Source organism: Lutra lutra, chromosome 8, assembly GCF_902655055.1.
Source record: "Lutra lutra chromosome 8, mLutLut1.2, whole genome shotgun sequence".
In the NCBI taxonomy this organism is placed as follows: domain Eukaryota; kingdom Metazoa; phylum Chordata; class Mammalia; order Carnivora; family Mustelidae; genus Lutra; species Lutra lutra.
In genome coordinates this window covers 37,073,863-37,097,501 of record NC_062285.1, presented here as the reverse complement: position 1 = coordinate 37,097,501, position 23,639 = coordinate 37,073,863, and the positions used below count along the sequence as shown (strand labels likewise).

At 45.6% G+C, this 23,639-nt stretch overlaps 1 protein-coding gene and 1 pseudogene across 3 annotated transcripts in view; one reads left to right on the top strand and one right to left on the bottom strand.

Moving 5' to 3' along the window:
• The window catches only part of WNT5B (Wnt family member 5B), a 107,930-nt gene that overhangs the window by 65,824 nt on the left and 18,467 nt on the right, over positions 1-23,639 (top strand). The window contains exon 1 of one of the 3 annotated variants that reach the window (XM_047741943.1): positions 22,609-22,694. The exons of the other annotated variants lie outside the window; for them this stretch is intronic. Within the exon in view, the coding sequence (XP_047597899.1) occupies positions 22,683-22,694 (12 nt within the window). The 5' untranslated portion in view covers positions 22,609-22,682. Of the gene's footprint in view, positions 1-22,608; positions 22,695-23,639 lie in introns of those variants that run through there. 3 annotated transcript variants of the gene reach the window in all.
• LOC125106271 (60S ribosomal protein L18a-like) lies at positions 376-21,913 on the bottom strand (annotated as a pseudogene).

Here is a 23,639-nt window from a genome sequence, read left to right as displayed (position 1 = left end):
ATTAAAAGCACAATAAGATAGCACCCCGCACCTATTAGGATAGCTACTATTGATAAGACAGAAAATAAACAAGTGTTGGTGACATGTAGAAAAATTGGAACCCTGACATACTGTTGGTGGGAATGTAGGATGGTTCAGCTCCTGAGGAAAACAGTATAGTGGGTCCTCAAAAATTTAAAAATAGAACTACCACATGTATAATCAGCAATTCCACTTCTGGGTTTATATCCCCCCCCCCAGATGAAAGCAGGGTCTCAAAGAGATATTTGTACATTCATCATTATTTACAATAGCCAAAATGTGGAAGCAACCCAAGCGTCCATGGATGATGATTGGATGAGCAAAACGTGGTCTATACATGCAATAGAACATCACTCATCTGTAAAAAGGAAGGAAATTCTGGCGCAGGCTAGAACGTGAAGGCATCTTGAGAACATAATGCTAAGTGAAATAAGCTAGTCACAAAAAGACAAATGAGTTCACTTATATGAGGTATGTAGAATAATCAAAGTCAAAGAAACAGAAAGTAGAATGGTGTTTGCCAGTGGCTTGGGGGAGGAAGAAATGGGGAATTGTTTATTGGATATAGAGTTTCATTTTTGCAAGATGGAAGGTTCCAGAGATTTGTTGCACAATGTGAATATACTTAACACCACTGAATTATATACTCAAAAAATAGTTAAGATGGTGAGTTTTACATTATATATATTTCACTGTAATTAAAAATGTTTAAATAGAATAAACATTTCGAAATAAAGATGTAAATAAAAGGAAAAAATAGGTGAAAATTGTTCTCCTATTAACAAATTGCCAGGAATACCCTGAACTATTTGTTTACTTTTTCCAAATTATTAGTTTGCTATATCCTATAAACATGGGCTTTAACCACCACATTAGATAAGGGTTTGGGGTCTGGGTAGCTAGAGCCCTCTCCTTAAGTTGACTGTGCACTTTATTTTTTATTTTCATTATTACTAATTTTCTGGGGGAAGGAGTTTTTATTTGGGCAGACCTGGGGACAGGGAGGTTCTGCATCCAAAAGAAGGTGTTGGGCCTCTTGGTGGTGACGCGTGGCTTGTGTTGGCGCCACAGGACCCGCTGGCACAGCGGGGACTTGATCTGGGAGTGGTGGAACTGCCCCAGTGCGGGTCGGAGGCACGCTGGCCGCGGACTCCTCCATCTTCTGGATCTGGATCCAGTGGGCGCTCAGGTCCGGGTAGCACTGGTGACAGCGCCCCCAGTGGTCAGGTGCCGGGACTCCCGGTACAGGCCGTGTATGGATGCTGCTCTGGGAGTCCTGGCGCCGCCAGGGCCCCAAGTTCCAAACCCAACGGGGAGATTTCTCCAACATCTGTCTACACTGGACAATTTCCCGTGAAGACTACTTCATCTTCTTCCGCTGAGACACAAAGCACCAGAAGGGGGACTTGGCGACCACATGATGAGGTGTCAAGATTCGCAGAGTGCAGCGGCTGGGGTGAGTAGGCGGCGTGCCCAAGCTTCAGGGAGCCGTCCCTGCTCTCGCGGGCACCCACGAAAGGCGACTGCGCAATTTGTTGTCCGAACTGGAAAAACTCAGAAGAGCGAAAGAGGGTGCTACTAATGATCACACTCTTACACACACACACACGCACACACACGCACACACACGCACACACACACACACACACCATGAATGGTCACTATCCCCTTCTCGAAACGGGTTGCCATTGGTAATTTGTAATTTGCAAGTTTTTAGCATTAAGTCTAGTTACTTTATTTTATTTTATTTTATTTTTTAAGATTTGACAGAGAGAGAGAGCATAAGCAAGGAGAATAGCAGAGGGAGATGGAGAATCGGCCTCCCCGCTGAGCACGGGGCCCGATGCCAACTGGATCAGAGGACCCTGGGACCACGACCCCAGCGGAAGGCAGATGCTTAACCCATGGAGCCACCCAGGCGCTCCGAGCATTAACTCTAATGTCTGTTTTGGTATTTTCAGGGACCTAACCAAAGGATTAGAAATATTATGCTAAAATAATCTTAAATATCAGTTGTCGTTTGTAAATATTAACAAAAACCTTAGGTACTTGTTACAAAGCAGATAGATAAAGCAACTCTTTAAAAAAAAAAAAAAAGTGTAAATACAGCTGTTTCCAGGGCAGTGAACACCTAAAAAGGTAGATTTCAGTCAGTACTTCGGAAACGTTAAAACAATTTTTGTGCACTACTTCGAGCTTTGACATAGAGATGTGGCAGTGGTGTTTCTGCCTTTAAGGATTTAGGACGGAGCAGTGAGCTGGAGAACACCTGCTCCCACTGGTGTGTTTCCTGGTGTGTTTCCATTAGAGTGATAGAAATAAAATGTTTTGGGGCGCCTGGGTGGCTCAGTGGGTTAAAGCCTCTGCCTTCGGCTCAGGTCATGATCTCAGGGTCCTGGGATCGAGCCCCACATCGGGCTCTCTGCTGAGCAGGGAGCCTGTTTCCTCCTCTCTCTCTCTCTCTCTCTCTCTCTGCCTGCCTCTCTGCCTGCTTGTGATTTCTCTCTCTCTGTGTCAAATAAATAAAATCTTTAAAAAATAAATAAATAAATAAATAAATAAAAGAAATAAAATGTTTTGGGTTAGAGGATCACCTAGGAAAGCCTAGAATTGCTGAGTAGGTATTGGTGGAGGAAGGTCATTACATAGGGTGGAAACTTATTTAGAGAATAGGCTGAAGTTTTTCATAGTGGTTTAGAAAAAAAATAAGAATACTGTATGACTAGCGGCCCTACATTGTCATACTTAGTTATGGTTCTTCCATCTTGAGGCATCAGTCAGGTTTAATTGCAAAAAAAAAAAAAAAAGAATAGAAAAGAAAGTCACCTTTTCAAAGAATTTTTGGCTTTTTTCCCCCCTTCGAGAACAAGGAAACTTTAACTCCTACTTGTCTGGAATTGGAATTCAGTATCCGAAGTCAGGAAATTTGAGTTCGTGGCTTGGACTTCACTACTGTTTTTACAAACTAGATTGCCTTGAAAAAAAAAAAAATGTTCTTGGGGGCACCTGGGTGGCTCAGTCGGTTGAATGTCTGCCTTTGGCTCTGGTCATGATCTCTGGGTCCTGGGATTGAGCCCCTTATTAGGCTTCCTGCTCAGTAGAGACTTTGCTTCTCTCTCTCCCTCTCTCCCTCTGCCCCTCCCCACTGCTCATTCTCTCTCTCAAATAAATAAATAAATAAAATCTTTAAACAACAAAAAAAAAGAAAACAGAAAAAGAAATGTTCTTTATTGGTGGTCTTTCTCCTCATTTGCCCAATTCTCTGCTCTCTGACAGGAGAGGTGAATGTCAAACATCCAGATGGGGATGGAAAAGAGGAGCCATTCAGTGTTCTGCCTGGCCCAAAAAAAGACCCAGGGGCGAGGGTGGCTTCCCTGGGTGTCTTCCTTGAGTGCCTGGGACATGGGGACTCCTTTGATCACCTCTGTTCCCAAGACAGCCTCGTGAGCTCAATCTCCACCAGATTCGGAGTCTGAAGTTGGGCACTGGAATCCCGGCTCTCCCATTATAGATACACGGCCTCTGGCAAAGTGACTGAAATTCTTTGAGCTTCAGTTTCCTCATCTATAAAATGAAACTAATTCCTGTTCACAGAACGGTTGTGCGAATTCCCTGAGTGGGGAGGTGGAAATCTGCAGGAAAGGCAGGGCCTTAGTGCAGAACCTGGCGCAGAGGAGAGATCTAATAAATGCTATTTTAGCTTTTCTTTGATAAATGCACTGTGGGGTGGGGGGGGCCCACACAGGTGTGCCCCCAAATTGTGTAGATAGACATTTGCTGACAGTTAAACATTTTTTTAAATGTTATTTCCTGTTTTTAAGAAACGTGCAGGTTAAAGGAACGGAAACATAGCAAAAGTGCGAGTGCATGATACCATGATCTTTTGGTTAGAGCAAGCCATCTGTCTCTCTGCACCTCCTTGTCTCCTCCGAAAGTCAGTCACCATTCCATTCAGTCACCGGTAGTCCCACCCTGCTCTTCTGCTAGAGGAATATCCAACTTACTGCCTTCAACGTATGTTTTCACGACCAACGCTCACACTTTTTCTTAGAGCAGTGGATCTCAAACTTGAGCATGCATCAGAAGGCCTTTAAAGCCTTCTGAGTCAGGAAGTCTGGGGTGGGGCTTGGTATTTCTAACAAGCTCCCAGGTGATCGCGATGCTGCTGACCTGGGATCACAACACCAGCCACCACTGCTGAGCAACTTCCTACTACCCAGTTCTCTTTCTCCTGCTTTAAAACTTCTATTAGGGGGCCCCTGGGTGGCTCAGTCTCTTAAGCGTCTGCCTTCGGCCCTGGTCATGCTCGCTAGGTCCCGGGATGGAGCTCCATGTTGGGCTCCCTGCTCAGCGGGGAGTCTGCTTCTCCCTCTGCCTTTCCCTCTCCCCACTGCTTGCGCTCTGTCTCTCTCTTAAATGAATAAATAAAATCTTAAAAAAAAATAAAACTTCTATTAAGTTATACTTCCTAAAGGGAGAGCCCTTCTTAGTAAAATAAAAATAACATAGAAAAAACAACAACAACTATGTTTCCCCCACTCATCTTTTATCTTTTAGATCATAAACTCATGATGACTGCATTTCCCTCCCCCCACAGTGATAGAGTGAAAAGAACATAGGCTTTGCTGTCAGACAGATTCTGGCTTAAAATCTTGACTCTATTACTTATAAGCTCTGTGATTTTTGGACAAGTTATTTAACGCATTGGGGTCTTGGTTTTCTTGTCTGTGAAATAGGACTAGTGGTTTTTGTGTCTTGAGAGTTTGGGGAGAGTTGAATGGGATGATGCATGTCACCTCCTGTATACTTCCTGGCCATAATGAAAATATCTAATATCCATGGAGCATTTATTGTGCATTAGACTTTCTTTTAAGGTCTTTACACACATGGACTTACCTGTTCTTCACAACAGTTAACCTGTACCCCCTGTGGAGAGAGTTCCATTTTACAGATGAAGAAACTATGGCACAGAGCAGTGACTTGCTCAAGACCAAACAGCTAGTGGAACGGGAATTTGAACTTAGTCTGCATCTGGAGACCACATTCTAAGTCACTGTGCAGGTTGATTATTCCATCTTGCTAGGATGCAGGTTCTGTATGACACCAAAGAAGGACGGGTCCATGAAAACAACGGTTAGCAGGGAATGAGATAGTGACTGCACTGGGAGCAGTATTGGGCCAGGGCCTGGTGTGGGTTTCATGCAACACTTGAGACCCCGGTTGATTAGCTAGCCGAGGTAGGTCAGTATTTGTGTGCATGCGTATGTGTGTGAGAAAGAGAGAGCGTGAGAGAGCGAGAGCACATGTGTGAGTGTGCGTGCTGTGGGTAGATACACGGTCATCCGTTTTACACCTCCAGGTCCACAGGTGGACCCCTGGATGGCTCTGGCCCCTGTGGTCCCCAAGGAATGCACTTGTGTGTAATTATGTCCCCCTCTAGTGGCTGCTTCTCCATTAGCCCTTTCTCCATGGAACAGTCAGGCCACTCAGTGCTTCTTCCAAATGAGACTCCTTGAGCCGAAGCTGACGACCTGGGCATGGAGGGGCCAGGCTGAGAGAAGAGGAGCGAGGCCCAGGGCAAGAAGAGAATGGGAGGGTATGAAGGAAGGAAAACCCACTACTGGAAACAATGACTCGTCCACTGCTGGCGGGGAGGAAGGGGAGGCGGGAAAGGCGGAGCATTCGGAGAGAGGGGAGGATGGAAGGTTGTTGGTGTCAAGTGAGGCTCCTACATACCCGTTTCATGAAGTAATATTTTGTGTTTGTGGGATGGGACAGTTACTGCACCTAGACCTCCTTCCAGAGCGTCAGTACTGAGGGCTGGGGTGGAAGCGGAGAAAGAATATTCTTAGCCAGTTTCAATTCTCTTTTCCGAGGGAAGTAAGTACAGACTGTGGGGCTGACAAAGGCTGGCTACACTCCAGGCTTTCACCACCCTGCAATGGAAGGCTAACTTTCCTGCCTCTCCATAGCCTCAGGCTGTGGTTCTTTCTGCCGGCGAAGGTCATCCTCATAGGTTTGTCATATCTTGATAAATATTTCAAAAAGGAAGCAGGGGTCAAGATCAATCTTACTCAGAACTGGTTTGTAACTGCACATCGGGCCTGGGACTCTACTGTCTAAAGCCTTACTGATCCAGAGTCTGAAGATGATTCCTATTTTGAGAAGGTATTGGGGCCAAGCCAGGCTTTTCTGGAAAGTTCTATATGGATGAACCAGAGCATTTACATTTCTTACATAATCCCAGACCCAGAGGAGTCTGAGGGACCGGCCCGGGCCCTGGCCGTGTTGCAGAGCTCACAGCCAGCTTCCCTTTTCTGCCAACAGGGTAGGGTTAAAGGTCTAGAAAATAGCCAGAATTAACTCTTCACACACTGGAAGAAAGATGGTAAGGAGACAAAAATCAGATCTCTACATCATGTGATCCTGCTGTTTTCCCGAATACCAGTCATTCCTAAAGATGTCAGTAACACTAGACACAGGTCTTCCCTCTTCTGGGAGGGATATGAAAACAGTACAAAAACCTTGTCCAAGTGTTTTCTAAATTTGGGACAATTTCTCTCAGTTTCGAGGCCTGGAATTCAGTGAGGTTTTTGATTTGTTGTTTACTTTTTTTTTTTTTTTTCCCTTTCACTTACCTTTTCACAGCCAAAGTGTTCAAGTAACTGACTCAGTCAGTGGCTACTGTTGTAACTATCGAGAATTCTTTGATTCAGCTGGCTGAGGGCACAAACTGGAATTGGAGTTGTCAACATTTTGGCACAATGACAAAACAGTAATTAGATGGCACCTGCCTTTTACAGCTCTCAGAGCACGGTGCAGACATTAAGTAGCAAACACTTGTTTGTTTGTTTGCAAATGGAGACAATAAAGCATAGGATAAAGAAATTATTTTCTTGGGGTCCCGGGAACAATTGAGGTTGAGTGCCTCTTTCCTGGGATCTGAAGAACATCTTTGAATTCTGCACTCAGGTGCACGCTCAGGATTGACTCCTTACTCGATGTGTGCGGTGGGAAGGATAATCAGACGTTGGCAGCAGTACACAGAAATCTGATCACTTATGCTACTAAGTGATTAGGATACCTAATTGATTTAACTGCAATAAGGGAGGACCCGTGAACCTTTTATTTTAGGTAGAGTGATTCTGTGCATGTTAGTAACAAATTGCTATGCGGAAAATGGAAGACAATCTTTGGGATCCCCTTTCAGCCTAGTCCTCCATTTTTTCTGATTTTAAACCTATAAATTTTAAAAGTTTGGCACAGTTTGAAAAGAGTGTATAAACTAAGAAATGTAGCTGACAGAGCTAAAATTGAATTAGCTCGCGGATGATTTCATCAGCAACATGTCTAGTCTGTAATGCATCACTGTAGGGACTGGATATTTGCTTTTATATACTTCATTTAATATCCTGTTTTATCATAATTTTCATGTTTATCAAAACATTACATTTATTTTATTTTATTTTAAAGATTTTATTTATTTATTTGACACAGAGAGAGAGAGAGATCACAAGTAGGCAGGCGTTGCGGTGGGGGGGGGGACAGGCGCCCTGCTGAGTGGAGAGCCTGATGCCGGGCTCGATCCCAGGATCCTGAGATCATGACCTGAGCCAAAGGTAGAGGCTTAACCCACTGAGCCACCCAGGTGCCCCAAAACATAGCATTTATTAAACACATTCTGGGGGTGTCTGGCTGGCTCAGTCAAAAGGCAGAAGTCAGATGCTTAACCGACTGAGCCACCCAGGCATCCCTTGTCTTGGAATTCAAATGAACAGAATAAAAAAATAAAACTTGAAGGGTGCCTGGCTGACTGAGTTTGAGGAACATATGACTCTTGATCTTGGGGTTGTGAGTTCAAGCCCCATGATGGGTGTAGAGATTATTAAAAACTAATAAATAGGGATGCCTGGGTGGCTCAGTCGGTTAAGTGTCTGCCTTCGGCTCAGGTCATGATCCCTTGCTCAGTGGGGAGCCTGCTTCTCCCTCTGCCTTGTGCATGCGTGTGCACTATCTTTCTCTGTCTCTCTGACAAATAAATAAATAAAATCTTAAATAAATAAATAAACTTTAAAAAAGAAAAAAACATTTTGTAAGGTACCCTAAACTGGCAGAAAGTTGTAGCTACTACATGAACTGATACATGAACTAAAGTTTTCCTGTGTTCTGTGGTATAAGATAGTAAGTGCTTAAGATCTGAGCTCTTCTTAATCCTTGACCAACATAAAGAATCATATGGTTAACATTAGATCATCTTAAATTATCTGCAGCTCTGGGAGAAACTGGCTCTTCAGTTTGGATGCATGGATCATGTTCCAAACTGAGGGTGTGTTTGTTTGGTTGGTTGGTTTTGCTTTTTTAAAAATACCAAGTTTTAGGGGTACCTGGGTGGTTCAGTGGGTTAAAGCCTCTGCCTTTGGCTCAGGTCATGATCCCAGGGTCCTGGGATCGAGTTCTCTGCTCAGCGGGGAGCCTGCTTCTTTCTCTCTCTCTGCCTGCTTCTCTGCCTACTTGTGATCTTTGTCTGTCAAATAAATAAATAAAATCTTTAAAAAAAAATACCAAGTTTTATTTTTTTAAGTTTTTCCTTTTTTTTTTTTTTTAGATTTTATTTATTTATTTGAAAGAGAGAGGGAGCGAGAATGAGCAGGGGGAAGGACAGAGGGAGAAGCAGGCTCCCTACTGAGCAGGGAGCCCAATGTGGGGCTCAATCCCCAGACCCTGAGATCATGACCTGAGCTAAGGGCAGACACTTAACCGACTGAGCCACCCAGGCGCCCCATACTTTTTTTTTTTTTTTTGAGTTTTATTCATTTAAGTAAGCTCTTAAATGGGAGGCTTGGGGCTCCCGGGAACAATTGAGGTTGAGTGCCTTTTTCCTGGGATCTGAAGAACATCTTTGAATTCTGCACTCAGGTGCACGCAAGAGAAGGCGCCCGGATTACATATAAAAGTTAAACTGCTTTCACACCCTGTTCTTAAATGTAAGGGATGCAAATATGTGGCAGCAGTAGGTGGGAGCCTGAATGTTTTCCAAAACATCTCTTAAATATTAGGGGTCCAGAAAGACTGAGTCAAGTAGAAAATTCTATTGCGAATGAGTGTCTGTGTACCTAGCTCCTGCTTGAGTGGATCTCCTTTTGTCCCCCTTCTGTTCACAAAAAAAAAAAGAAACTCTCTAAACATTGAAATAAAATCAACAACAATAACACAGCTTTTAAAAGGCATGTTAGAGATCCAACCGGATTCTATTCCTGCCTTTTTCTGTAGCATATCGATTTGATGTGCTTCACGGCTAAATGGTTCTTGATCTGGGTGATGGTTTTGGGGGTGTATACAATTGTAAAAAATTCAATCAAGCTGTATATTTAAGATTTGTGCATTTTTCTCTATGTTTTGTTTCAATAAAAAACCTGTTTGTTTGTTTAAGTCACAGGGGGTTTCATGGGTCAAGGACAGTTTACTTCTATGCATACAAATTATCCCAAGTTCTGTTTGTTCAACAGGCTGACCAAACAGGTAGAGATTTTAGCAGCAGCTGGTGCCTAGAATTTAGCAGGGATGGGGACTTGGCACCACCCCCCCCCCCCCCCGCCTCCGTAACCCCACGCCCCGGTCTTACTTGTGATTGTCACTCCGTTCCCAGACCTTCCTGGCCTGGCTCCCGAGGGGGGGGATTGTGACCGTTTTGTTCCTCCTCACCTCCAAGCCTCCTGGTACAGTGGATGCAGTCAGCACTCAACAAATATTGCCTCTAATTCTGATCATTTTTCTTTGGCTAGTATATATTGGGGGTGGGGAGTAGAGTGGGAGAGAGAGGGGAAGAGGACACTGCTTCTGTAAAGAATGGATTAGTGAAATGAATCTGTGTTGTGGGAAACAACTGCAGGGGTGGGGGGGGGCAGGGGCTGGAAGAGAGAACACAGGCATTTCTGGGTTTGCCTCAGTCTTTGAGAATTGTTTTCTCAACCTTGGCAAAATGCAAGAGTTCTGTCGTTTGCTGCGCGCCATTCCATGCTGTTCCCTACCGAGCCAAATCAGGTCCCGTTATGCTTGCTACATTACGCTGTGCTGTTTTCCGTTGACTTTTTGGTTGTTGATATTGGCCTTTTAGGATAGAGTGTGTGGTTTCTCTTCACACAAACATGAACACGTTTACGACTGAAACATTCCTAGGGGTCTGGTCATCTTCAGCTGGGCATTGTGTTTGGGATGTGTTTTTACATTCCGTTCTTGCTTCCATCTCTGGGTGCCCCCCTGGGTGCCCCCCGCCGTGGCATGGTTGGTGGGCATGCTACATAGGAGTAGAAAAATGCAGCCAGGAAGTCACGCAAACCATGGTGATACCGTGTGCCACTGACGCACATTTGTCCGTGACCTAGCAGAGCTTCACAGCCAGCTGTCTTTGCCTGTGACTGCCATCCCAGACAGGGATATCTGCTAGGACAAGACCCTTTTTGCAAATCAAGGACACTCCTTGCTTATTCGTGCCCCAATGGCGGCGATCCGACAGCAGTCCTGCTAATAATGTTTCCTTGATTTCAACTCGGGGGGCATGGCCACTGGGCAGTTTTTGCAGAGAACCCTCATTAGAATCTCCCCCTCCAGGGACGCCTGGGTGGCTCAGTCGGTTAAGCGTCTGCCTTCCGCTCAGGCTATGATCCCAGAGTCGTGGGAGCAAGTCCCACATCCGATTCCCTGCTCAGCAGGGAGTCTGCTTCTCCCTCTGCCTGCTGCTCCCCCTGCTTGTGCTCTCTTGAGCTGTCTCTCTCTCTCTGACATAATATATAAATAAATAAAATCTTAAAAAGAGAGAAAAAGAATTACCCTCTCCTTTACCTTTCTGAACTATTTTATTTACGTGGAATTTCTAAATGCTTTTGAAAGTAACAGTGTTGTTTCCTTTTGCTGGTAGAATGCAGATGGCGGGAGAGAGTTGATTTCTTCCGTCATTCGAGTCCCGCACATGTCAGGACGGTGCCCTGGCCACAGAGCGTGGTGAGGTTTGTAGAAACCACACAGCCAAATCATGCCTTCCGACTCAACACTTCTGTTCTCTGTGTCACTTCAGCACGTATCTCGTCATGGGGTTTCTTCTGGCGAAACAAGGTTTTGCACGGGAGTAAGCCAGGCAAAGCCAGGGCCTCCGCGGCCAGCTGAGTTTGAGGACGCATCTGCCTCGCCCACCATTAGCAGCCTTGTTGGTGTAGGGCCTCTCCCGAGAAGCAGAAAGAAGCTCAAACAGGCCACCTGGATTTCCAGGTCCTGAGTGGAATGTGTAACCCCTTTGACTTCTCAGCTGAGGAAATTGGATGAGGCTGTCACCGAAAGAGAACAAATATGGAAGCCCACAATGCTCTGCTCGCAGCCACTTTTATTCCGTTGAATTGAGCACATAATGGAAGGCAGGCGCGCTCTGGGAGGCACAGGGCCGGACCAACGGGAGGAGCGCGACTGTTCAGTCCGTCCAGCCCACAGTTGTGGGCAAGATAACTTTCGACGCCTTTAGCTGGCCGCTGAGGGAGAGATGCAGGCGGGAAGGTCCCCTTCTGGGATCCTCCCGCAAGTGTTCTAACCTTAAAGTTAAATGACTTATGCGAGAGGAAATACAGACGGCTGATCAACATCTAGAAGTGTGTACCCTCACTAATGATCAAAGAAATGCAGCTTATTTATTTATTTTTAAAGGTTTTATTTATTTATTTGACAGAGAGACAGCGAGAGAGGGAACACAAGCAGGGGGAGTGGGAGAGGGAGAAGCAGGCTTCCCACTGAGCAGGGAGCCCAACTCGGGTCTCAGGACCCTGGAATCATGACCCAAGCAGAAAGCAGATGCTTAACTACTGAGCCACCCAGGTGCTCCAGAAATGCAGTTTAAAATCGGATGGCCGTTTTTACCTATTATGAGAAAAGACTCTTTTAAGTGGCACTATCCAGAGTTAATCATAATTAACTTCTGTCACTTAAAACTAAAACCAAGTGTGGTGTTTTATTAGGCTTTACTTCCATTAAAGGTTGGAAATCTTTTTTTTTAAAAAGATTTTATTTATTTATTTGACAGACAGAGATCACAGATCACAAGTAGGCAGAGAGGCAGGCAGAGAGAGGGGGAAGGAGGCTCCCCGCTGAGCAGAGAGCCTGATGCGGGGCTGGATCCCAGGACCTTGGGATCATGACCTGAGCTGAAGGCAAAGGCTTTAACCCACTGAGCCACCCAGGCACCCCAAAGGTTGGAAATCTTAAAAATAATTTATTTTGGAAGAGCCATCAATCACCCAATGTACTTAATGAGCCAGTTTCCCTGGGTTGGTTGACTGGTCAGTAGATGCCAGAGATGTTAGGGCTGCACAAGACATTAGGGATTGTATAGTTCAGCGTTTTATGACGTCATTGAGAAATCAAGGACTCAGAGCAGCTGTGTGACTTGTCCAAGATCACACAGTCAGCAAGAGCCAGGATTGCATTAGCAAAATATGATAAGCTAGTATTTAGATCTTGCTGTAGGTAAAATAGCTCAGTATGGGATTAAACTTTTTTTTCTTTTTTAATAGCTCAAGAACATTGTGCTTTACCATCTTTCCAGACAGACAAAATGTCTTGGACCTCAAAGAACAGGAATTTAGGCATTGTTACCCTCACTCAGTCTGTCCTCATATGATTGAGTGACTGGATATCTCTCTATATTTTTAATGAGGATAGCAATTTATCAATAGTTGAAGTCCCCCCCACCTTTTTTTTTCTTTTTTGTAAAGATTTTATTTATTTATTTGAGAGTGTGAGAGAGAGCGCATGAGCAGGGGGAGAGGCAGATGGAGAGGGAGAATCAGGCTCCCTACTAAGCAGGGAGCCTGATACAGGGCTCAGTCCCAGGACTCTGGGATGGTGACCTGAGCCAGCCAGATGCCCCTACAACTGAAGTCTATTTGACTGTCTTAGAAACCACTTAAGCAACTATAAATAAAAATGGAGTGTTGACAGTCCAGAAAGGGGGTTTTCTTTCTGATGGGTGTGGAGCCTGAGGCTCCCACAACCAGTGAGATCATGACCTGAGCTGAAACCAAGAGTTGGATGCTTAACTGACTGAGCCACCCAGGTGCCCCCAAAAGGGGGATTTTCTACAAGTACAGAGATGAGTCTCATACAAGGTAGCATGAGAGTCGTAAGAGTTAGGCTAAGGTTAGCTTCTGTACAAACACCCAAATATGATTGGCTCTAAAGCCATTGAAGTTTGTTCCTAGCCCAAGTGAAAGGCAAAATGCATGTTCCTTATTGGCAGGCTGTTCTCTGAGTGGTAATTTTTGGAGCTGGGCTTTTCTGTCTTAAGGACTCTGTCCTCAGCCCTCACTTGGAAAGCCACCATGCTTATCTGCTTCAAGGTAAAAGAAGGAAAATGAGCATGAAGGACTGCTTGTGGGTGGATTTTGTGGGCCTGGAATGGAAGTAGTAGACATCATTTCTTCTAACATTCCATTAGAAAGAACCCAGTCACATGACAACATCTTAGTCCTTTGGAGGCTGGAGGACGTAGTCAAGCTGTGCGTGGTTTCAGTGACGATCAAGTGAGCTCTGCTACAAATAACTTTCAGGGTCTAAAGTGGGAAGACAGCATATGGCGGTGAAGTAACTTCTTGGGCAAACATATATACAAACCCAGGAATGCAGACGTTATCGATAATTATTTCTACTATTTTTTTTAAAGATTTTATTTATTTATTTGACAGAGAGAGAGATCACAAGTAGGCAGAGAGGCAGGCAGAGAGAGAGGGGGAAGCAGGCTCCCCGCTGAGCAGAGAGCCCGATGCGGGGCTCGATCCCAGGGTCCTGGGATCATGACCTGAGCCGAAGGCAGAGGCTTTAACCCACTGAGCCACCCAGGTGCCCCAATTTTTTTTAAGATTTTATTAAATAAGGGGCGCCTGGGTGGCTCAGTGGGTTAAGCCTCTGCCTTCAGCTCAGGTCATGATCCCAGGGTCCTGGGATTGAGCCCCCCATTGGGCTCTCTGCTCAGCAGGGAGCCTGCTTCCCTTCCTCTCTCTCTGCCTGCTTGCGATCTCTGTCTGTCAAATAAATAAATAAAAATCCTTAAAAAAAAAAAGATTTTATTAAGTAATCTCTGTGCCCAATGTGAGCCTCAAACTTACAACCCTGGGATCAAGAGCGACATGTTCCACTGGCTGAGCCAGCCAGGCGCCCCTATTTCTACTATTAACTATATATATATATATATATATATATATATATATATATATATATTTTGGTTCATTTTAATGCACATATTTCTGCTGACTCATTCTAGTTGGTAAATGTACTTCAAGCTCTTTGTTTCTTCAATAGTGGGGACTCTTTTTTTTTTTTTTAAGATTTTATTTATTTGACAGACAGAGATCACAAGCAAGCAGAGAGGCAGGCAGAGAGAGAGGAGGAAGCAGGCTCCCCGCTGAGCAGAGAGCCTGACGCGGGGCTCGATCCCAGGACCCTGGGATCATGACCTGAGCCGAAGGCAGAGGCTTTAACCCACTGAGCCACCCAGGCGCCCCAGTGGGGACTCTTTTTGATCAATGACATTTGCAAGATGGCCAGATCCCATGGATATCAAACCTGTTCCAAGCACCTCATAGAGCCTTAGAGATGAGCATAAAAAAAAGTGGGCTCTCCCCGAAGCCACATGCAGACATACTATCATCAATATTCCTTTTTTTATATAAGATTTTATTATTTATAAGCAAGCGAGAGAGTGAGAGGGGAAAGGTCAGAGGGAGAAGCAGACTTCCCGGTGAGCAGGGCCCCGATGCGGGACTCGATCCTGGGACTCCAGGATCATGACCCGAGCTGAAGGGAGTCACTTAACCAGCTGAGCCACCCAGACATCCTCATCAGTATTCTTTATTTCAATTCAGTAGTGACCAAAGACAAGTGGTCTGAGGGCCCGTGTTGGTGGTTGGTTCCCACCACTAACATTTGTCATTCTCATGGATGCGTAACACATAGACCACATCTCCTCCCCTTCCTTCCACTCGGGCTGACCATGTTTTTTCCGCCCCTTATCGTGTTTCTGCTGGATTAGTCCTCCCAGCTGGGCTCCCGGCCCCTAGACTCTAACTCGCTGTTGCTGGCAAACCATCAGCAGTTTTCCCAATACAGATCCGATGATGCCTCTCTCCTGTTTAAATGCCGTGGATGGTTCCTGCAGATGACAGAGGGAAGCCCAAACTCCCGGGTGGGCCCTCAGGTCTTCCATGGGTAAGTCCCAGTGTGAAGGGCCTGCTTCACCAACAGTTAATGACTTTTTTGCTTTGAATTTTGACTTTGGTTCTCCCTCTGTCTCTCTCTGTTTTGATTTTATTTTTTAAAGAGCTATTTATATCTTTGAGAGAGAAAGAGAGAGCATGTGCTCACGAGCACAAGTAGGAGAGGGGCAGAGGAAGACAACCGTGAAGCAGGCCTCCCCGTGGAGTGAGGAGCGCAGTGCAGGACTCAGTCTCACGACCCATGAGATCGCCACCTGAGTCGAAACCAAGAATCTGACGCCCAACTGACTGAACCACCCAGGCACCCCTCTGGTGTTTTTTTGTTGTTTGTTTTTTTAAAATAGTTAATTAAATAAATTTTTAAAGATTTATTTATTTGAGAGAGAGAGAGAGAATGCATGAGACTAGGAGGGAGAAGGGGCAGAAGGAGAAGGAGAAGCAGGCTCTCTGCTGAGCAGGGAGCCCGTTGTGAAGCTTGATTCCAGAACTCTGAGATCATGACCTGAGCAGAAGGCAGATGCTTAACTGACTGAACCACCCAGGCGCTCCTATCTTTTAATTTATTTTCAAGTAGGCTCCACTCCTAGGGCAGAGCCCAGTTCAGGGTCCAAACCCATGACCCTGAGATTTAGACCTGAGTTGAGATCAACCGTCGGACGCTCAGCTGACCGAGCCACCCAGGCGCCCCTCTTTCTGTTTTTTATAGTTCAATTTTGGACATGAAATTGTTGTGTGATGTTCTTATCACTCTTGAAGTGTGTCCTGTATTTGCAGGCCTCTGCACTTCTCCCAGTGGGCAGGTCTTACTCTCTCATCTCCCCTTGCGGGAATTCTGCCTGTCCTCTTAGTGACATGTTCAAATACCACTCTATCGTGAAGCATGCCCTCCTTTGGAATTAATTACTCTATTTTAGGACCAGTACTTGGATTCAAAAGATAACAATCAGAAAGTAGTTGCTACCTGTACCATTATAACACGTCACTCTGCTAAATATTGGCATCTTGTGCATGTTTGCCTCACCCCTACAAGATTGTAAGAATTTCTTTTACTCTTTGAGTAAGACCTAGTAGATGCTCAATAATGGGTACTGATTAGAATTGGAGTCACAGGAAGAATTTCATTTACATTACTTTCTGGCATTTTTCATTGGATCTGAACTTCTTCCCTTTCTCTTGAGCAGCAAAAGCAAAATAGTCACACATCTAATTCTAATTATGAAAATTTGCCCCCAACATTATGTTGTCTCCTTTTCCTAACGATAACTCTAAAGACAGTGCATGGCATTGTCACTGGGATAGAAAAGGTGTATCTCCAGGGGCGCCTGGGTGGCTCAGTGGGTTAAAGCCTCTGCCTAGGCTCAGGTCACGATCCCAGGGTCCTGAGATCAAACCCCGCATCGGGCTCTCTGCTCAATGGGGAGCCTGCTTCCTCCTCTCTCTCTGCCTGCCTCTCTGCCTACTTGTGATCTCTCTCTGTCAAATAAATCAATAAAATCTTTAAAAAAGAAAAGAAAAGAAAAAGTGTATCTCCCTGGCTGATAGGTGGGGTGTTGGGGGTCTTAGTCCTGGGCCCTGGGATACAGAGTTAGCCGCCCTCACTCAAGTTCCTGTAATAGGTTACATGTTCCCTCTATTACCGCAGCCTTCATTGCACCAAACTTAAATAACGGGAGCCCTTGAGCAAGAGGGCTGGGGCTCCATGAAGGAGGCCGGGGAAAGAGCCCTAAAAGAAAGTAAAGAATCTCAGCAGTGAACCAAAATACTCTTTAACGTGGCCTGGCCTGCCTGAATTTGGTGATCCTGCTTTTTCCTGAAGCAGCCACCCAGCTCAGTTGTATTGAATTCCCCAAACCTGAACCTGTGAGGCCCACGAACCCAGTCTGAAGCCGGCTGGCAGGGAGCCCTGTGGTGGCGACTAAGATGTGAAGGTCTCAGCGCTGGGGGAGGTGAGCGAGGGGGCTGCTGGGCTTCTCACCTGGCGAGGAAGGGAGGGAGGCTGCGTCTGAGAGGGACCCAGTGCTTTCTGCCGGTGTTGTTCATTAGAAGGCCCTTGGCACTTCTTACCTTTGAGGATCTAGGAGCCCTTTCCTAACACCATCTGAAGGTCAGCTTGAAACACAGGAGTGGCAGCTCGGGGCAGTGACATAGCTTAGAGTGACTGGTTTCCCTCCAAATAAAAAGCCAAGTGTCATTTCTGCATGAACAAGTCGGCTGGGGGGGGGGGGGGCGTAGTTCAGTGGCTGGCTGTCCTTTCCCACTCTGCTGTTGGAGCCCAGCCAGCCAGCCTTTCCACTGCCATTGTCTGTGCGCACCTACCTGACCCATGACAGCTGGGGGCCAGTCGCCGGCACTCACCGCTCAAGGCCTCTGGATCCAGAGCGCTGTTTCTGTGACTCTTCCCACAGCAAGTTTCACCTTCCACTTGTTGATAGAAGTGAAACAATCATCCTATCCTTCCAAGTCGAAATTGCCCATGTTTGAAGCCTAAGGCTGGCAGCTTCAGTAATATTCCAAGACGGCAAGAAGACTCGAATGAGGGGAGGCAGTAAGTTCTCATCCAAACTTAGCTCCTGGGATGGAATGACAGAATTGTTTAGAAAAAGAGAAGAGTTAGCATAATTGTGTTCAAAACTCCATATGTGCAAATCCAGATTTATAAATGGTTCAGAGTGATTATTCTTATAGTAAAATGACTATTGTATATGTAACATATATAATATATAATACACACATGACCGTTCCTTTAAATAACAGTGGCATACTGAAAAGCCTTCGGGCACTTGACAAGCAAAAGGTCTGTGTGAAGCAACCGGGAGAAATGCAACAGACAACAGTAGGAATTTGGGGGAATTAGGGAACCTGTGCACCCCCTCCCACTCACCAAGACATTCATATTCCAAAAATTTAAAATCATTGTGTTAGCCAAAGAGATTTTGTTTGCCAGTTGGTGAGCCTGCTTTTTTAAATAATAAGATTTCCCCAGGTCTTTTTACAATATGCTTCAGTTTGCAAAAACAAGAACACATTTTCTTGACTGCACAAGACACATTTTTATTCTAATAGCCCCTGGCATAGAGGGGTCATCCCCCTGCCCAGGATGGGGAGCCAGAATTCCATTTCTTTGTTTCATTTGCCCTATCCAAGCCAGGGAATTTGCAGAAGTGAGTGGCAGTCTCCCAGGAAAATATTTTTTCCCATAGAACCGGACTCAGTGGAAAGAAAGTTACTTGGAGAAAGATGAGACTGCTTTCCCATCAACCCCCCAACTCTCTTGAAACAAAGTCCAAAACCGCGGCTCCATGCTTCTAGAACAGTTTCCTATACCACAGTGATCGGTGGCCATACCCCTCTGCCTTCTTTGTTAGAGCATCTTTTGAAATTAATTTATGAGGATTTAGGAGAAGGAAAAATTCCTTTCTTATCATCTGCATGAGTAAGACCTCCGGGGCACCTGGGTGGCTCAGTGGGTTAAATGTCTGCCTTTAGCTCAGGTCATGATCTCAGGGTCCTGGGATCAAGCCCCTCCTCGGGCTTCCTGCTCAGGGGAGGAGCCTGCTTCTTTTTCTGCCCTCCTCCCTTGCACTCTCTCTCTACTCTCAAATAAATATAAATCTTTAAAAAAAAAAAAAGAATAAGACTTCTAGGTGGGAGGGACTGCTCCTCCCGCCCCGCCCCCCAGCCCAAGTGTGACGGACAAGGAGGGGCCCGCTGGGATGTACCACTTCTGGGAACTGTGCAGGGCCTGGAGTCTCGGGGATTTGCTTTGCCTGGTGTGTGGGATTATTCTCACTGGGTATGATGGCCACTTTCACACTTTTCCAGGCACTAGGAGCTAGAGACTTGGGAATCTCTCTTCTCTGAAACACCAAGAACTAGATTTTAGTGTGGAGGCCTCCGGATCTATTTCTGTGTGCCTGTCACCCTGTGTTGTGATTATTATGTCCCTTTTGTGCCCATACTTCCCAGATGGTGAGAAATTTCTCATTGTGAATGGCAAACACGGCTTCAAGGAAGGGCAGTTCTGTATTTTTCTTGAGGGCCAGATTAAAATCTCATGCTCTTACCCCCTCTGATCCTTACATACACACACACACACACACACACACACACACACACACAAACACACACACCCATCCTCAGGGCATTATTTCTCCTGCAAATGAGAGAAACAAAAAGAAGACACTAGATGGGAGATGAGTAATATTTTGGAAGCTGGGAATACCCGCTCCAAAAAACACTTTAATTTTATTTCCACCAACTGTCGGGAAAGTAGACCACACAAAAGAATGCTCTGCTTCAGGGCTGAGAGGATTCATTGAGAAAAGCTTGGAAGGAAGAGCTAGAGAGACCTAGAGTCAGAGAGAGACCCTTGGGAGAAATAATTAAGGCTGGCAGGGAAAGGCTATGTTAATTGAGCTGAGAAGAAAGATGAGCATCTGGGGATTCCTTCAAGAGGTTATGGGATTTTCTGATCCAGTCTTGGGTACATAATTTGCATTCATCTTTGGTCACTACTTTAAAAAATATTTTTAAGGGAGAAAAGTCTCTATGAAAAAAATCCATATGAGAGAAACAAGTAGCTATAGGACTAAATGGCAAAAATTGGGGGACATGGGGGGGCAGTTTGCAGCAGGCAGAAGGCGGTTTTGTCGGATCCTTGTTTTCTGGAGGGAGAAGAGAAGAAACAAAACGCTGGGCCGGCCCCTGGTACGGTCATGTACAATGTCAGGTACACATTTAAGGGTACAGTCCATCTAGGCCTTGCACTCCACGCATGGTCCCTCTGTGGTTTGTGCTGAACAACACCCTCCCTCCCCAGAAACCCCACACACCCTCAAATAGTTATCCCAAGTGGTTGTCTCTGAGCCTACATTTTTCAACCTGCGTTTCAGGCAAAGGTTTCTTTTTAAATATGAGGACCCTTTTTTAAACTCCTCCCCACAGAAGGTCACGTGACCCCTGAGACTATGGTCGAACTTTCCACTGAGGAAATATATAAAGATCCCCTTAAACCATTAGGTGTTAAGGAGACTTTTTCTCATTTTATTTATTTATTTATTTATTTTTAAAAAGCTCTAGGCCAAACATGGGGCTTGAACTCACAACCCTGAAATCAAGAGTCATGTGTCCTGACTGAGCCAGTCAGATGCCCCGACTTGTTCTCATTTTAAAATATATTTTAAAGGGGCGCCTTGGTGGCTCAGTTGGTTAAGCTTCTGCCTTCAGCTCAGGTCATGATCCTAGGATCCTGGGATCAAGCCCGGCATCAGGCTCCTTGCTCAGTGGGGAGCCTGCTTCTCCCTTTCTCTCTGCCTGCTCTTTCTCTGTCAAATAAATAAAATATTTTTTTAAATGTTTCTTAGGGATGCCTGCCTTCAGCTCGGGTCATGATTCTAGAACCTGGGGATCGAACCCTGTGTCGGGCTCCCTGCTCAGCGGGGAGCCTGCTTCTCCCTCTGCTTGCTGCTCCCCTTGCTTGTGCTCTCTCTCTGTCAAATAAAATCTTTTTAAAAAATGTGTTTTGTTGGGCGCCTGGGTGGCTCAGTGGGTTGAGCCGCTGCCTTCGGCTCGGGTCGTGATCTCGGGGTCCTGGGATCGAGTCCCGCATGGGGCTGTCTGCTCAGCAGGGAGCCTGCTTCCCCCTCTCTCTCTCTCTGCCTGCCTCTCTGTCTACTGTGATCTCTCTCTGTCAAATAAATAAATAAAAATTTTAAAAAAATGTGTTTTGTTGTATAACAAAACATATAGAGAACAGTGCACAGAGCACATATGCACAACGTAGTACATTGTTAAAAAGGGAACTGCCACGTATCCATTACTGAGGTTGAGAAATAGGGCATTGCTGGCACTCCAGAGATTAATTCTCTTATGTCCTATCCTTGTCACGGTCCCCTTTCCACCCTTGAGGAAACCACTCTCCTGACAGTCACAGTCAATCTTTCCCTGCCCTCCCCATGTACAGATCCCTGAACAATATGGAATCACAGTTTATATATTTCCCCTTGTAACTTGCTTCATTCACTTTCACCAGTGCCTAATATTTCGTTAATTGGTCCATCCATTGTTGATGGATATGTGTGTTGTTTCTAGTTTGAGGCTTTTTTTTTTTTTTAAGAGAGTGTGTGCATGCAAGCGAAGCAGGAGAGGGGCAGAGAGAGAGAGAGAGAATCTTTTTTTTTTCCTCTTTTTTAAGATTTTATTTATTTATGAGAGAGAAAGAGAGAGTGGAGGGAGGGGCAGAGGAAGAGGAACAAGCAGACCCTGCACTGAGCCCCATTTGGGGCTCAATCCCATGACCCTGATATCATGACCTAGAGTCAGACAACTGACCAGCCCCCACCTGCCCCCTCCAGTTTGAGGCTCTTAATAGCACTGCTATTCTTGACAGGCACCCTGGTGTGCACGTGGGCAGACGTCTCCAGCAAGATGGAATTGCTGCTTTATCAGGAACGCTTAAAAAATAAAATGTAACAGCTTTGTTGAGATATAACTCCAGTACCATAGGATCTGCCTGTTTAAAATGTTCCATTCAGTGGTTTTTAATATGTTCCTGGGCTTGTACAACTGCCCCCACAATCATCAGTAACACTTCCAAATGAATTAGTGTCTTATTAATTGTAAGGGTCTACATACCAGTAGACCATCACGGAGGGGAAGTAGTTGGACGTCTGTATTCCTTCCAGAGATAGTGTTGATTTGTATACGTTCTTTGGTTCCGGGGCGCCCAGATAAGGAGCCACTGGGTTAAGGCACTGACAGGTAGAAATTTGCCATTAACACAGATACACGTTCCCTGAAGGATTTAGCCTGTTAATTCCTTACAGAGCACCATGCGCTGCTTTATGGCAGAGGTTCTTAAATTTGGGTGTGCTTCAGAAGCACCTGGAAGGGGTGTGCAAACAGATTGCTGGGCCGCAGTTGCAGAATTCAGCAGGTCTGGGTGGGGCTCAAGAATTCGGATATCTAATCAGCTTCCAAGCCACACTGATACTGTGAGTCTGGAGACGGCACTTTGAGCAACCTGGTAGCTGGCTATTACCCTGGAAATTAGAGAACGGAGAGTGGAAGGAATTCATTCAAGTCATTCCAAAGATAAGAATTAGACAAAAGACACTTACAAATTGTTGGAGGCATTCACAGGCTCTTGAAGCTCAGAGTGGGGCAGCAGGGGCGGAGGGTGGGGAATACGCTTTGTAAATACTACGGAGCCCCAGTCAAGAGGACTTGACAATTGGTTTGGCGTGGAGAGTAAGGGAGAGGGAGGAGTCAAGACGGACAGCAAGGTTTTAGGCCTGGATCCAGGAAGAAACTTGGAGGACAAAGAACAAGCAAGATTGTGAGGAAGAGCGTGATCGATCAGTATCTCAACTGCTGTCCTTGGCTCTCTGGGAAGATTCACCCAGCCGCCATTTCATGGTCGGAAAGGTGATTGATCCCCCTCAGGTCCCATTCCTGCAGATCACGCGAGATTTCCTGGGCGTCGGATGCTGAATGCTCTCGGTGGGAATTCAGTATTGGGGTTCAGAGAGACTCCGTAAATTTAATGAAAAACAATGATTCTGAGGACTGGAAATTATTGAAGTCCTTCTTTATTGCAATCTCTCTCCAACCCTTCTCGAAGCCCCTTGAAATGTTCTGTCTTTGACCAAACGCATCTTTCTGGGAAATCCTTCTTCCCCTTTTCTCCTCCTTAAAGCCTACGAGTTCTTCAAGGTCCTACTCCAGTCCCGCATCCTTGAACGATCCTATGAAGGTTCCCTTGGACTCCTCAGGCACTTTGTGGGTCCTGCCTTTTTAGAGTAGGTTTCTCGTGTTTCCCACAGCTAGACCCAAACCCCGCAAGGAGCAAGGTCTTAGACATTTTCAGGTTATCATATAATAAATGGCTTTAGAGGCTGCCACCTCTTGTCTTTGAAGAAAAGGTAGAAACAAAGCTGAGACCTGGAATCTCCAGAATCTCAATTAGCACTAACTGTAGACACCCCAAATAAGAAGATATGGGCTGGGCCATAAGGAAGCCTAAAGGCCTCCTTTGTCTCCACAAGAGGCTGGCCTCCCTAGGCTGCCTTCTATTTTCTTTTTCTTAAGATTTTATTTATTTTTTTGAGAGAGAGAGAGCAAGCTGGAGAGAGCCCAAGCTGAATGAACCTGAGCTGGGTGGAGGGGAAGAGGGAGAGGAACAGGGAGACTCCTTGCTGAGCAGGGAGCCCAAGGATCTTGGGCTTGAACCCAGGAACAGGACCGGAGCTGAAGGCAGATGCTTAACCAAGTGAGCCACTCAGCCCTGCCTTCCATTTTCTTGAGAGCTCATGTTTGCCTGTTGGCCTGGTTTGTCTTTTCTATCCCAACATAAACATAAACACCAGCTCT